At 38.7% G+C, this 15,848-nt stretch overlaps 1 protein-coding gene across 1 annotated transcript in view; it reads left to right on the top strand.

Moving 5' to 3' along the window:
• LOC139380049 (striated muscle preferentially expressed protein kinase-like) overlaps positions 1-15,848 on the top strand; it is a 215,872-nt gene that overhangs the window by 185,929 nt on the left and 14,095 nt on the right. The window contains 3 exon segments of the mRNA XM_071122517.1: positions 10,121-10,321; positions 10,631-10,688; positions 15,751-15,828. Of these exon segments, the coding sequence (XP_070978618.1) occupies positions 10,121-10,321; positions 10,631-10,688; positions 15,751-15,828 (337 nt within the window).

Raw genomic sequence — 15,848 nt, 5'->3', positions numbered from 1 at the left:
ACAACTCTCCTTCCGTGGCCTCCAACTGCTCTTGAATACAAGTAAAAACGATCGCTGCCTGTACCTGCCTGCCCGTCCAAAATCACTACTCTGGACGGTTCTGACTTAGAATATTTGGGCAACTACAAATACCTAGGTGTCTGGTTAGACTGTAAACTCTCCTTCCAGACTCACATCAAACATCTCCAATCCAGTTAAATCTAGTATTGACTTCCTATTTCGCAGCAAAGCATCCTTCACTCACACCCTCGTAAAACTGACCATCCTACCGATCCTCGACTTCGGCGATGTCATTTCCAAAATAGACTCCAATACCCTACTCAATAAATTGGATGCAGTATATAACAGTGCCATCCATTTTGTCACCAAAGCCCCATAAACTACCCACCACTGTGACCTATACGCTCTCGTTGGCTGGCCCTCGCTTCAGGCTCATCGACAAACCCCTTGGCTCCAGGTCATCTACAAGACCCTGCTTGGTTAAAGTCCCCCCTTATCTCAGCTCGCTGGTCACCATAGCAGCACCCACCTGTAGCACGCACTCCAGCAGGTATATCTCTCTGGTCACCCCCAAAACCAATTCCTACTTTGGCCGCCTCTCCTTCCAGTTCTCTGTTGCCAATGACTGGAACGAACTACAAAAATCTCTGAAATTGGAAACACTTATCTCCCTCACTAGCTTTAAGCACCAGCTGTCAGAGCAGCTCACCGATTACTGCACCTGTACATAGCCCATCTATAATTTAGCCCAAACAACTACCTCTTCCCCTACTGTATTTATTTATTTATTATGCTCCATTGCACCCCATTCTTTCTATTTCTACTTTGCACATGCTTCCACTGCAAATCTACCATTCCAGTGTATTACTTGCTATATTTTATTTACTTAGCCACCATGGCCTTTTTTTGCCTTTACCTCCATTATCTCACCTCATTTGCTCACATCGTATATAGACATATTTTTCTACTGTATTATTGACTGTATGTTTGTTTTACTCCATGTGTAACTCTGTGTTGTTGTATGTGTCGAACTGCTTTGCTTTATCTTGGCCAGGTCGCAATTGTAAATGAGAACTTGTTCTCAACTTGCCTACCTGGTTAAATAAAGGTGAAATAAAAAATACAAAAATACATGGAAGAATGCTTCTCCCTCTCTATCATGGATGCCATGGTTGCCCTTAGTTTGAAGATGTAATCCGGAGACAGATGTTTTATACAACAGCCTTCTTCTGTGTGTTCTCTGTTCCACTCCCTTTGCATATTTACAATCAAATGCCAAAATGTACTCCATCTTCTTAGCTATCATACTCTGCTTCCACCGGGCATTTCACTGATTTTAAAGCTCGGTCCTCGAGAAAGCAGCGAGTAAAACTTTTTCAGTTATTCGTGATATCTTTCAGAAATGCCACATTAGAAATAATTAGATACACATACTGACCCAACTCATGTTATAGTCAGAAGCATGCTACATGGCAGACCAACCCAAACCCATCTCTCGGCATATCCAGCCCATCCATTATCTCAGTCAATCATGGCTAGCGGGAAGGTTCCTGTATTTTTTTTGTGGCTGAACCAATTAGGCTCATACTTTTTTTTTCTTCTTATTTACAGATGGCATACACGTTTATTATTAAGGCACATTAAAGTTCATATGTTCCAGAAGGCATTTCTGCTAAAAAAAAACACATTTTGATAAAACAAAAAATGCCTTTCATGTAAAGTAGTGATGCATGACATAAGCCCAGTTTCCTGAAATGAGTCACAAATGTAATACAGCATAAGTGAATTTGTACATATACTTATGACACCTTCAAATGGGGAATTTACAGTGCCTTCAGAAAGTATTTAGACTCTGACTTATTCCACGTCTTGTTGTGTTCCAGCCTGAGTTTAAAATAGATTAAATTGAGATGTTGTATCACTAGCCAACACATAATACCCAATCATGTCAAAGTATAATTATGTTTTTAGAAACGTTAACAAATTAATAACAAATGAAAAGCTGACATTTCTTGGGTCATTAAGAATTCAGTCACATGAGTTGAATGGACTCGCTGTGTGCAATAATAGTGTTTAACATGATTTTAGAATGACTACCTCACCTCTGTACCTCACACATACCATTATCTGTAAGATCCCTCAGTTGAGCAGTGAATTTCAAACACAAATTCAACCACAAAACCCAGTGAGGTTTTCCAATGCCTCACAAAGAAAAGCACCTATTGGTAACAAAATGCAGACATTGAATATTCCTTTGAGCATGGTGAAATTATTAATTACACTTTGGATTAATTAATACACCCAGTCACTACAAAGAATCAGACATCCTTCCTGACTCAGTTGCCGGAGAGGAGGAAACCGCTCAGGGATTTCACCATGAGGCTAATAGTGACTTTAAAACAGTTAGAGTTTAATGGTTGTGATAGGAGCAACTTGGGGATGAGTCAAAAACATTGTAGTTACGCTACAATACTAACCTAAATGGCAGAGTCAAAATAAGGAAACCTGTACAGAATAAAAAATATTCCAAAACATGCATACTGTTTGCAATAAGGCACTGAAGTAAAACTGCAAAATAAATTGGCAAAGATATTAACTTTATTTTGTGAATACAAAGCATTATGTTTGGGGCAAATCCAACACAACACATCACTGAGTACCACGCTTCATATTTTCAAGCATGGTGGTGGCTGCATCATATTATGGGTATGCTTGTCATCGGCAAGGACTAGGGAGTTTTCTATGATAAAACGACTCAGAATAGTGCTAAGCAGAGGCAAAATTCTAGAGGAAAAACCTGGTTCAGTCTACTTTCCAAGAAATACTAGGAGAAAAATTTAGGACAATAACCTACAAGGCCAAATATACACTAGAATTGCTTACCAAGATGACATTGAATGCTCCTGAGTGGCCTAGTTACAGTTTTGACTTAAATTTATTTGAAAATCAATGGCAAGAGTTGAAAATGGCTGTTTAGCAATGGTCAACATCCAATTTGACAGCTTGAAGAATTTGTTAAAAAATAATGAGCAAATAATGTACAATCCAGGTACGTAAAGCTCACAGAGACTTAACCAGAAATACATGTATTGACTCAGGGGTGTGAATACTTATGTAAATGAGATATTTCTGTATTTAATTTTCAATACATTTGCTAAAATGTCTAAAAACTTGTTTAACCTTTGTCATTATCGGGTATCGTGTAGTTATTCCCTTTTGAATCTGCCCAAACACATACAGTTGAAGTTGGTAGATTACATACACCTTAGCCAAATACATTTAAACTCAGTTTTTCACCATTCCTGACATGTAATCCTAGTAACAATTCCCTGTTTTAGGTCAGTTAGGATCACCACTTTATTTTAAGATTGTGAAATGTCAGAATAATAGTAGAGAGAATGATTTATGTCAGCTTTTATTTATTTCATCACATTCCCATTGGGTCAGAAGTTTAAATACACACAATTAGTATTTGGTAGCATTGCCTTTAAATTGTTTAACCTGGGTCAAACATATCGGGTAGCCTTCCAGATGCTTCCCACGATAAGTTGGGTGAATTTTGGCCCATTCCTTCTGACAGAGCTGGTGTAACTGAGTCAGGTTTGTAGGCCTCCTTGCTCACACAAACTTTTTCAGTTCTGCCCACAAATTTTCTTTAGAATTGAGGTCAGGGCTTTGTGATGGCCACTCCAATACCTTGACGTTGTTGTCCTTAAGCCATTTTGCCACAACTTTGGAAGTATGCTTGAGGTCATTGTCCAGTTGGAAGACCTATTTGCGACCAAGCTTTAACTTCCTCACTGATGTCTTGAGATGTTGCTTCAATATGTCCACATGATTTTCCTACCCCATGAAGCCATCTATTTTGTGAAGTGCACCAGTCCCTCCTTCAGCAAAGCACTCCCACAACATGATGCTGCCACCCACGTGCTTCGCTACTGGGATGGTGTTCTTTGGCTTGCAAGCCTCCCCTTTTTTCCTCCAAACATAACGATGGTCATTATGGCCACACAGTTCTGTTTGTTTCATCAGACCAGAGGATATTTCTCCAAAAAGTTACATATTTTCCCCATGTGCAGTTGCAAACCATAGTCTGGCTTTTTTATGTTGGTTTTGGAGCAGTGGCATCTTCCTTGCTGAGCGGCCTTTCAGGTTATGTTGACAGATACTTTTGTACCCATTTCCTCCAGCATCTTCACAAGGTCCTTTGCTGTTGTTCTGGGATTGATTTCAGGTTTTTGCACCAAAGTATGTTCATCTCTAGGAGACAGAACGCGTCTCCTTCCTGAGCGGTATGACGACTGCTTGGTCCCATGGTGTTTATATCTGCGTACCATTGATTGTACAGATGAACGTGGTACCTTCAGGCGCTTGGAAATTGCTCCCAATTATGAACCAGACTTGTAGTGGTCTACAATTGGTTTTCTGAGGTCTTGGCTGATTTCTTTTGATTTTCCCATGATGTCAAGCAAATAGGCACTGAGTTTGAAGGTAGTTCTTGAAATACACCCACAGGTACACCTCCAATTGACTCAAATGATGTCAATTAGCCTATCAGAAGCTTCTAAACTCATGACATCATTTTCTGGAATTTACCAAGCTGTTTAAAGGCACAGTCAACTTCGTGTATGTGAACTTCTGATCAACTGGAATTGTGATACAGTGAGATAAGTGAAATAATCTGTCTGTAAACAATTTTTGGAAAAATTACTTGTGTCATGCACAACTTGCATACTTGCCTAAACTATAGTTTGTTAACAAGACATTTGTGGAGTGGTTGAAAAACGAGTTTTAATGAATCCAACCTAAGTGCATCTAAACTTCCGACTTCAACTGTACAGTGCATTCGTAGAGTATTTAGACCCCTTGACTTTTTCCACATTTTGTTATTATACAGCCTTTTTCTAAAATTGATAAAAAATGTAAAAAACTCATCAATCTATGCACAATACCCCATAATGACTTAGCGAAAATAGGTTTTTAGAATTTCTTGCAAAAGTATTACGAATAAAAAGTATTCAGATCCTTTGCTAGGAGACTCAAAATTGAGCTCAGGTTCTTCCTGTTTTCATGAATCATCTTTGAGATGTTTCAACAACTTTGATTGGAATCCACCTGTGGTAAATTATATTGATTGGACATGATTTGGAAAGGCACACACCTGTCTATATAAGGTCCCACAGTTGATAGTGAATGTCAGAGCAAAAAACAAGCCATGTGGTCGAAGGAATTGTTCGTAGAGCTCCGAGACAGGATTGTGTCTAGACACAGATCTGGGGAAGGCTACCAAGAACACAGTGGCCTCCAACATTCTTAAACGGAAGATGTCTGGAACCACCAAGAATCTTCTAAGTACTTTGGCTTATCGCACTGTAGCGGCTCCTTGTGGTGGGCCGGGCACCTGCAGGCTGACCTCGGTCATCAGTTGAACAGATGAACTATGACACATTGGTGCGGCTGGCTTCCGGGATAAGCGGGCAGGTTTGACAGGTCATGTTTCGGAGGATGCTTGACTCGACCTTCGCCTCCCGAGCCTGTTGGGGAGTTGCAGCGATGAGACAAGATCAGAATTGGGGAGAAAAAGGGGGTAAAATATACACACACAAAAAAAGTTGAATACAAGCAACTCAAACCAGTCTACATGTTTTGAAGTTTGAATGGCGTTTCTAGCTTAAACTGTGTAGGAGGAGTTGAGTGCTAAATAATAATAATAAGTATGATGAAAATGTAAGTGGTGGCTTTTGCCACACAAGCCCCACAATAACTAAATGCTAACTTTACAAGTAATGTTTGGCGGCCACAAAGTATTTTTGTGGTAGTGGAAGTAGTAAAAAATGTTTTACTCAAGCTGATGTCATGACAAACAAGTGCCCTCATAATGCAATGAAGATGACAAAGACTAAATGTTTGTGTATACTCTGATTGAAGTAAGACACAAGAAAAATGTAACTGCCTAACTTGTTTACACTGTTTGATTTGTTTGAAAAATAAACTTTCCCTGAAAACATATTGCATTTGTTCAATAGTTTTTCTCATTCATATTAACTCAATGAGGCTCATTCATGATTGTTTTAATCTTGTGTAGAGTAATGACGGTTAGTAATTGTGGTCATTAGTTGTGGTCAGTAGTTGTGTGTTTGTGATTAGGGCTGTGGCAGTCATGACCCTTTGTTATCGTTTCACGGTAATTGACCGTTAATTCACATAAACATGTTTTGCATCTCCAGGCCTCCACACAAACAAGCCGCTGATGCATGCCTTTGGAACATCTACACTGAACAAAAACATAAACGCAACATGTAAAGTGTTGGTCCCATGTTTCATGAGCTGAAATAAAAGATCACAGAAATGTTCCATAAGTTGATTTCTCTAAAAGTTTTGCCACAAATTTATTTTAATACCTTTTGTTGAGCATTTCTACTTTGCCAAGATAATCAATCCACCTGACAGGTGTGGCATATCAATAATATGATTGAACAGCATGATCATTACACATGTGCACCTTGTGCTCGGGACAATAAAGGCCACTCTAAAATGTGCAGTGATGTCTCAAGTTTTGAGGGAGCGTGTCATTGGCATGCTGACTGCAGGAATGTCCACCAGAGCTATTGTCAAAGATTTTAATGTTCATTTTCTACCGTAAGCCGCCTGTAATGTAATTTTAGAACATGTTTGGAATGCTCTGGATTGACGTGTATGACAGAGTGTTCTAGTTCCCACCAATATCCAGCAACTTCACACAGCCATTGACGAGGAGTGAGACAACATTCCACAGGCCACAATCGACAGCCTGATCAACTCTATGCAATGGAGATATGCTGCATGAGGCTAATAGTGGTGACACCAGATACTGATTGGCTTTCAGATCCACACCCTTACCTTTCTTAAAGATAATTGTGACCAACAGATGCATATCTGTATTCCCAGTCATGTGCAATCCATAGATTAGGTCCTAATGAATTTATTTAGCTGATTTCCTTAAATGATCTGTAATTCAGTAAAATCTTGTTGTTGCCCTTACATTTTTGTTCAGTATTTAAAACAGTTTAATAGATCAATTAAATATACACCATCACAATGAATCCATTATTTATTTTAGGCAGATCTAAAGAAACATGAAATGAAGAAAATGTATTTCAGTATTTTTGGCCTATTGTATGTTATCTGGCTATGTGCCATGCCATAGGATGTAGGCTTGTTCATTTAGCTGACAAGATGTGCTTGTAAGTCCCTTCCCATTATTTTAGATTATATGATTTCATAGTAAGAAGAATATAATTGAACTTAGCTGAATAAAACAGAAAGGATATTTTTCCCATTCCGGTGCAAGTGCGTATATGTTGTGGCTATGTTGAGTGTAAAAGTGATCATTTGAAGCAGGTCCTATATGCTAGACTAAGAGTTACTTGGCAATGTCAGTTGTGAATTATATAAACCTTAGAATGACTTAGACATCAAAACATATATGGGCTGCATGATGTTACTATAGGCTATTGATGATTTGAGAAAGTCGCAGAAAAAGCTTGCTCTCTGTTCCTTGCCTCAGGCTGCACAACTGTTCTCTCATTGAGTGATCATGTGTTCACCCATCAGACTATTCTCAATTTAATCTGGTCTTTACTAATGTGTAAAATTAGTTTTGATTTAGAATGGCCCATTATCAAATGGGCAGGAACAGGGCCTGAATCATCGATAGATAGTTTGAAACATGGCGTAATATAACCAGTTCATCCAGTATGAATAATAATACAGTCCACACTGAAAGGCGAATACTAGAATTTGTTTAATTAAGTATAGGCTATACCAATTATTTATCACAGACATATTAAATCAATTTTGTTGTATGTTTTTCTGCTGTGCATAATATATGGAAGGCTATGTATTGTATAACGGCACAATCATTATTTTCATTCAGGTTTTTTTCAGGCTTGGACTCGTATATAGGCCTAGGCCTATTTTGAATGAATCATCAACTTAGAATGCACTGTCCATTTTGTTGTGTTAGGCTTTGAAACAAAAAGTGCAATACTGTTTTGATGATAAGTGTTTTATGTGATTTTCGAATGCATTTGCATTGATGTCAGAGTGGTTGGAAGGACAATAGAGCACTGAGTACCAGGCCATTAGTGACCTGATGGTCATTAGCGACTAAGGTACTACTAGAATACATAAAAGGAGATTACCTTGACTCAATGGTCACATGGAATTTTACTCCGGTCTTGACTCATGACTGCCGGTGTGGTGGTAATACAGTCACCGCAACAGCCCTAGTTGTGGACAGTAGTTGTGTGGTTGTGGTCAGGAGTTAAAGTCTGTTGTGTTCAGTAGTTGTGTGGCCAGTAGTTGTGTGGTTGTGGTTAGTAATTGTGTTCAGGAGTTGTGGTCAGTACTTGTGTGGTTGTGGTCAGTAATTGTGGTCATTAGTTGTGGTCAGTAGTTGTGCTGAGGAGTTCTGTGGTCAGTAATTCTGTGGTTGTGGTCAGCAATTGTTGTGGTCAGTAGTTGTGTGGTTGTGGTCTGTAATTGTGATCAATAGTTGTGGTCAGGAGTTGTGTTCAGTAGTTGTGGTCAGGAGTTATAATCTGTAATTCTGTTGCTGTGGTCAGTAGTGTGGCTGTGGCCCGTAGTTGTTATGTGGTTAGTAATTGTGGTCACTAGTTGTGTGTACAGATCATTAATCCTGACCACAACTATTGAACACAACTCCTGACCACAACTACTGAGCACAACCACACAACTGCTGACCATAACTAACTACCACCACTACTGACCACAATTACTGACTACAACCACAACTACTGACCACAATTACAGACCACAACATCACAAGTACAGACCACTCCTGACAAAATGGCAGTTGTTTGGGAAAAAAATGGGGGAAATGTGTTAATTCAGTTACTAAAACTGTGTTGTAAGATCTGTAGTAGATAGTTTTGAATAGCAGAAAAGTTGACAAAGATATCGTACCCTCTAACTTTTTGTCTAGCTTGTTGGGAAAATTTAAAAAATGTCTGTTTTTATAAATAGTTAGAAAATGTTGTTGATGTGGATACTAAAATAGCTGTAACTTTTTATCAGAATATTTTTGTTTCTGCATTCAGATTTGAAAAGCAGAGAAGTAGAGGAAGATTTCATACGTTCTAACTTTTTGTCTAAGTTGTTTGCAAAGTGATAAAAGTAGCTGATTTATGTCAAAAGTTGCATTGTTGCATTTACAGTGAATGGAATGGTGGAAGTGATGATGTCACAATGGGGTCTTTTAGAATGTTGAAAAAAGTTCCATGATAGTGAATGAAGATGGACAAAAAAGGACATAAAGCTTAATAGTTTAAAAAGTATAAAATATATAAAACAATCTGTATTTTAGGACCTCAATCTAGACCAGTCTGCACATTTTAAAGTTTGAATTCCGTTTCTAGCTTAAATGGTTTAAGAGGAGTAGCGTTCCAAATAATAATATTACGAAGAAAAATAAGTATGTCGAGAGATTTGAAGGAGGGGCTCTTGCTTCACAAGCCCATGAATAATAAGAACTATGTCTAAGATTTAAAGTAGAAATTCTTGCTTTGCAAGCCCCAATAATAATAAGAACTATGTCTAAGATTTAAAGTGGAAACTCTTGATTTGCAAGCCCCATTAATAATAACAATAAGAAGTATGTCTAAGATTTAAAGTGGGGACTCTTCCTTTGCAAGCCAAATTAATAATAAAAGTCAGAAATAAGTGGTACATTATTTAAAAAGTGTGGCTATTTCACAAGCCACACTAATAATAAGACAATGATTTAGAGTGGGACGTTTGTTACTTCAAATCCCACTAATAACAGACTCATTAGATAATTTCCTGTAATCAGATAATTTCTTGTAATCAGCAGTCAAAAGAACATCAGATCAAACTGTCATGATCTGTCACATGTTATCTACTCTTATTGTAGAACCATGTGCCAACAAACATTCATAAATTCAAATGTTTTAATGAATTGTAAGGACTATATCCTTATAAATGTTCTAAATATGAAATGTGTATTTATTCAAGGTTTAGAAATTGTTTGGTAATGCTTAATCATGAAAGTGACTGTAAAGTGTTACCTCCAAATCAATCGTTTTATTTATTTTTTCAGAGGGGCTTTCTCCTATGTGAAACGAGTGACGCAGAAGGTTGGTAAAATGGAGTATGCTTCCAAGTTCATCTCTGCCCGAGCCAAGAGGAAGGCCTCTGCTCTGAGAGAGATGAAACTACTGTCTGGGCTGGACCATGAGAGAGTCCTGTATTTCCATGATGCCTTTGAGAAGAAGAACGCAGTCATCATTGTCACAGAGATGTATCCTTTTGGGAGTTCATACTGACTGGTGCCTGTCACATAGATTACATATACCATTTGACTTGAAAATTTGGGAAATTGGCAGCTATAGTGGTCTTTCTTATGGTAGACACATGCATACACATACACACTCGCATTCACACACATGCAGGCACGCGCGAGCACACACACAAACACACAATCACATGGTGATAGTAATAAGCATAACGTTCCTATGTTGGACTATTTTTGTCCCTCATTCATCTCATGCCATAATTATGAAGTATTTTCAGTGTCAGAAATGTATTTCTCCTTGATCAATTCGTCAAGATGCAATGAGGAGTTGCTGGAGAGGTTAACAAAGAAATCTACAGTAATGGAGTCAGACGTGAGTTGGTTACTGTGTGCTTCGAGGACACTCCTTACAGAAAATAATTTGTTGCGGCAATTCCCGCAAGTTTGTGGAAATTTGCTGCAAACTAAATAGTATGCTACAAAATGTTGCCAAAAGTTTGCAAATGTTTGTCACTAATGGTGAACCTGCGGCAAACCTTTGGCAATAATAATATTTATTGCTACTAGAGGCAAAAAGTTTGCCAGAGGTTTTATTATAGTAAATAATGATCTCATAATTATATTTGAATCTGTGGCAAACCTGTGGCAAACAGTTTACCAGAAGCCTTTTCTGGGTAACACGTGAGTTCCAAGACAAGTAACTGTTGACAACCAGTCAGGGGGAGAAGAAAAATCACTTAGAAAATGCAAAACAAGTTTTCCAGCTAGCTACCTACCAAAGTTGTCTGGTAAGTGTCTAACTTATTAATAATTAAACTTCCTAGTAAACTTCAAAATGGTGTTTAAAATGATGCCTGGTTAGCAATGTCATGTTTTATGGAATAGAGTGAAACACATTTTGTTGCTATATCAGTTTCACTCTGTCAGCACCACCAGCTAGTGCTCAGCCAGCTAGCTAAGGTTAGCTATCATACTTTTGCACAATTGATGTGAGAACTAGCTAGCTAACTAATTATTTGCCCCAACACCATTTTTGGATGAATAAGTTTCTGTCTTTGCTAGCTGACACAGCTAGCTAAGGTTGCAACAATATGAGCTAACTTGACATCATAGCAAAAATTCACTTTTGCAGATGGATACCCTTCCCTTACCCATGAGGTTGAAAGACACGGAATTGGGAAGAGGATGCATCAACACCCTGGAAAGATGTTTGTGGTGGACTGACTCATAAAACTTTTTTGAGTGATAAATTACTGTTGTGTTCAAGCTTGATAAGGTAAGTAAATCACATTTATTCATAAAGCCCTTCTTACATCAGCTGATATCTCAAAGGGCTGTACAGAAACCCAGCCTAAAACCCCAAACAGCAAGCAATGCAGGTGTAGAAGCACGGTGGCTAGGAAAAACTCCCTAGAAAGGCCAGAAGCTAGGAAGAAACCTAGAGAGGAACCAGGTTATGAGGGGTGGCCAGTCCTCTTCTGGCTGTGCCGGGTGGAGATTATAACAGAACATGGCCAAGATGTTCAAATGTTCATAAATGACCATCAGGGTCAAATAATAATAATCACCGTGGATGTCGAGGGTGCAACAGGTCAGCACCTCAGGAGTAAATGTCAGTTGGCTTTTCATAGCCGATCATTCAGAGTATCTCTATCACCTCCTGCTGTCTCTAGAGAGTTGAAAACAGCAGGTCTGAGACAGGTAGCATGTCCGGTGAACAGGTCAGGGTTCCATAGCCGCAGGCAGAACAGTTGAAACTGGAGCAGCAGCATGGCCAGGTGGACTGGGGACAGCAAGGAGTCATCAGGCCAGGTAGTCCTGAGGTCGGTCGGTCGGTCGGTCGGTCGGTCGGTCGGTCGGTCAGTGAGAGAGAGAGAGAGAGAGAGAGAGAGAGAGAGAGAGAAAATTAGAGAAAGCATACTTAAATTCACACAGGACACCGGATAAGACAGGAGAAATACTCCGATATAACAGACAGACCCTAGCCCCCCGACACATAAACTACTGCAGCATAATTACTGGAGGCTGAGGGGTCGGGGGAGAGACACTGTGGCCCCATCCGACGATACCCCCGGACAGGGCACAGGCAGGATATAACCCCACCCACTTTGCAAAAGCACAGCCCCCACACCCCTAGAGGGATATCTTCAACCACCAATTTACCATCCTGAGACGGCCGAGTATAGCTCACAAAGATAAATGCATGTATTATTCTCATGAATGTAGCCCATACATTCATTCTTTGTAACAATTAGATCTTTCATTTCTTCAAACAAGTAGCTAGCTCATCTTGATCATGTGTTGTCTCTTACCTCATTATTTCTAGAAGAAATCAGTTACTAGTCAAAAATACAGATTGGGCCAAGCGATAACTGAGGACAGAGAAATATATGTTAAATCAAACTGGGGACAGAGCAATATACTGTATGTGCAGCTGGTCAAGGCTTTTTGCATGCCTGGCTTTTAGATGTAAGTTAACAATACTTCATTTTGGAACAATAATACAAATTGCCATATTAGGCACAACTCAATTTTATGTTGCTTTTCTTCCACCCAAGCCTTATACACCTGAGTCAGGAAGAAGAGACAAATAGGAGACAACAGTCTAGATTGAATATCATAATTAGATGATTCGTTTGAATCAATTGTGCAAATCTTTTATACTCTGGTAGATTTAAAAGGCCTAAGTTCCAGTTTATTCTAGCTGCATCTTTTGTTTACATAGCATTTATACAAGGCAGAAACATTGTTTCCTTGCTGATAAATATAGAGAATGCCAGTTTAATGAGAAGCATAGCAACATCAAGGCAACTTTGTAACAGCTGACCCCGTTTTTCCAAAGCCTACCATTTAAAAATAGAAAATGTTTTCAGTAATTGTTTTCAGTATCCTAATATTGTTTTTGTTTTGTGTTTTCTGATTGTTTCAGTGCATGCATTCAACAAGCTTTGGACAAAGGACTTCCACAGGGCCCCCAGCTCCAAAGTTCACTCAAAAAGGCAATAGTTCTGAACTGGGTTTGATTTAGTTTTTGTTGTTTTAAATTATTTCAATTTTGTTAATTATTTTTTAAACATCCATTGGTTGAAAGCTCATTGCTCAGTTATCGCTTGGCTCAAGTAAATTGTGTAGTTGACATCCCTGTAGTTTTCACATTTCTCTCATGTAAATGTTGTAGTTACATAAGAAGATTAAAACTATTTATTTATGAAATATTCAGTCTTTGCTCTTGTTTTCATTAGCATGCTGATTATTTCAAGTTATATTGGATTTTTTTTTTTTTATCTCTTAAGACATTGAATACATGTTGTTTAGAATATTTAATACATTTAGTATGTTTAGTTTTCTCTGTGAAAAGTTAAAGTTAAAGTTATATTACATTGCATATTCATAATGAGTTTGCAGCAAATATTCAGCAAGCAGTAGAATGTTTGCCACACGTTTCCCAGAATTTTTTGCCAGAACTTCACAAGTCACCACAAATTTGCCTCAACAGTTTGCCACAAAATGTATTTGCCTGCGAAAATATAAGCTTGCAGCAAATTTTCCAGTAAAGGACTTCATTATGAGGTCATGAGAACAGTGACCTCTATTGAAAGATCATTGAACTCTTGCCTGTAGCAACCAACCTGGCCCCTAGAATTATTCTCTAAGCAGACACAAAGAAAACCAAGTAAATCCACACACTTTTACAGGAGTAAATGTGACTTTGGGTAAAACTTGATATGACCAAACCACCCCGTGTCTCTTATTGTATAAGAATTTGTGTCTCCCATCGTATCTTTATAACATGGACCATAGAGTAATGACTGTAATACAGCCAGGTCCATAAGTGGAATGTGACACAATTTGCATCACCTTGGATCTGTACGCCACCACAATGGATTTGAAAGGAAACAATCAAGATGTGTTTTAAGTGTGGATTTCCATCTTTAATTTAAGGGTTTTGTAAAAATGATTGTATGAACCATGTAGGAATTACATTTTTTTTTATATACATAAGCCCCCCCCCCCGGACAACTAACATAATCATAAATTAAATTGTGTGTTTTAATACTTATTTGCAAATATTTGCAGTCAATGACTGTCTGAAGTCTGGAACCCATAGACATCACCAGATGCTGGATTTCTTCCCTAGTGATGCTCTGCCAGGCCTTTACTGCAGCTGTCTTCAGTTCCTGCTTGTTCTTGGGGTATTTAGCCTTCAACAAGTAAAATGCATGCTCAATTGGATTCAGTTCAGGTGACTGACTTGGCCATTGCAGAACATTCCACTTTTTTGCCTTAAAAAAGTATTGGGTTGCTTTCGCAGTATGCTTCGGGTCATTGTCCATCTGCACTGTGAAGCACCGTCCAATGAGTTTTGAAGCATTTGACTGAATCTGAGCAGATACTATAGCCCTTAACACTTCAGAATTCATCCTGATGTTTTTGTCAGCAGTCACATCATCAATAAATACAAGGGAACCTGTTCCATTGGCAGCCATACATGCCCACGCCATAACACTACCTCCACCATGTTTCACAGATGAGCAGTTCCTTCCCTTCTCCATACTCTTCTCTTTCCATCATCCTGGTACAAGTTGATCTTTGTCTCATTTGTCCATAGGATGTGGTTCCAGAACTCTACAGGCTTTCTAAGATGTTCTTTGGCAAACTCTAATCTGGTCTTCCTGTTTTTGAGGCTTACCAATGGTTTAAATCTTGTGGTAAACCCTCTGTATTTACTCTGGTGAATTATTCTCTTGATTGTTGACTTTGACACAGAGACACCTACCGCCTGGAGGGTGTTCTTGATCTGGCCAACTGTTGTGGAGGAGTTTTTCTTCACCAGGGAAAGAGTTCTTCTGTCGTCCACTACAGTTGTTTTCCGTTGCCTTCCAGGCTTTTTGGTGCTCCTGAGCTCATCAGTGCATTCTTTCTTTTTAGGAATGCACCAAGTAGTTGATTTGGCCACACCTAATATTTGTGCAATCTCTCTGATGGGTTTATTTAGATTTTTCAGCCTAATGATGGCTTGCTTCACTTGCAGTGACAGCTCTTTGGACTTCTTCATATTGGGGGTTAACAGCAACCAATTCCAAATGCAAATGCCACACTCTAGACCGATTCCAAATCTGCTTACTTGTAAATTAACTAATGAGGGAATAACACATACCTGGTCATGGAACAGCTGAGCAGCCAATTGTACAATTACTTTTGGTACCTTAAAAAGAGGGAGGGGGTTCAGTTATAAAAAAGTTTTGTAATTCCTACACTGTTCATCTGATTTGGATGTAAATACCCTCAAATTAAAGCTGAAAGTATGCACTTTCAGCTCATATTCATTATTTAATTTCAACTCCAATATGCTGTGGTAGAGAGCTAAAATAATAACTTGGTCATTGTCCAAATATTTATGGACCTGACTGTACCTATGCTTGGTATACCTGCAGATCCGCTCTTGCATGAGACAGTTGCTGGAGGGTGTGGACTACCTTCACCATCAAAATATCATCCATCTGGATATCAAGGTAAACACATCTTCACTGAA

Source organism: Oncorhynchus clarkii, chromosome 22, assembly GCF_045791955.1.
Source record: "Oncorhynchus clarkii lewisi isolate Uvic-CL-2024 chromosome 22, UVic_Ocla_1.0, whole genome shotgun sequence".
In the NCBI taxonomy this organism is placed as follows: Eukaryota; Metazoa; Chordata; class Actinopteri; order Salmoniformes; family Salmonidae; genus Oncorhynchus; species Oncorhynchus clarkii.
Note: the sequence above shows the minus strand (reverse complement) of the source record. Positions and strands in the feature narration are given on the sequence as shown.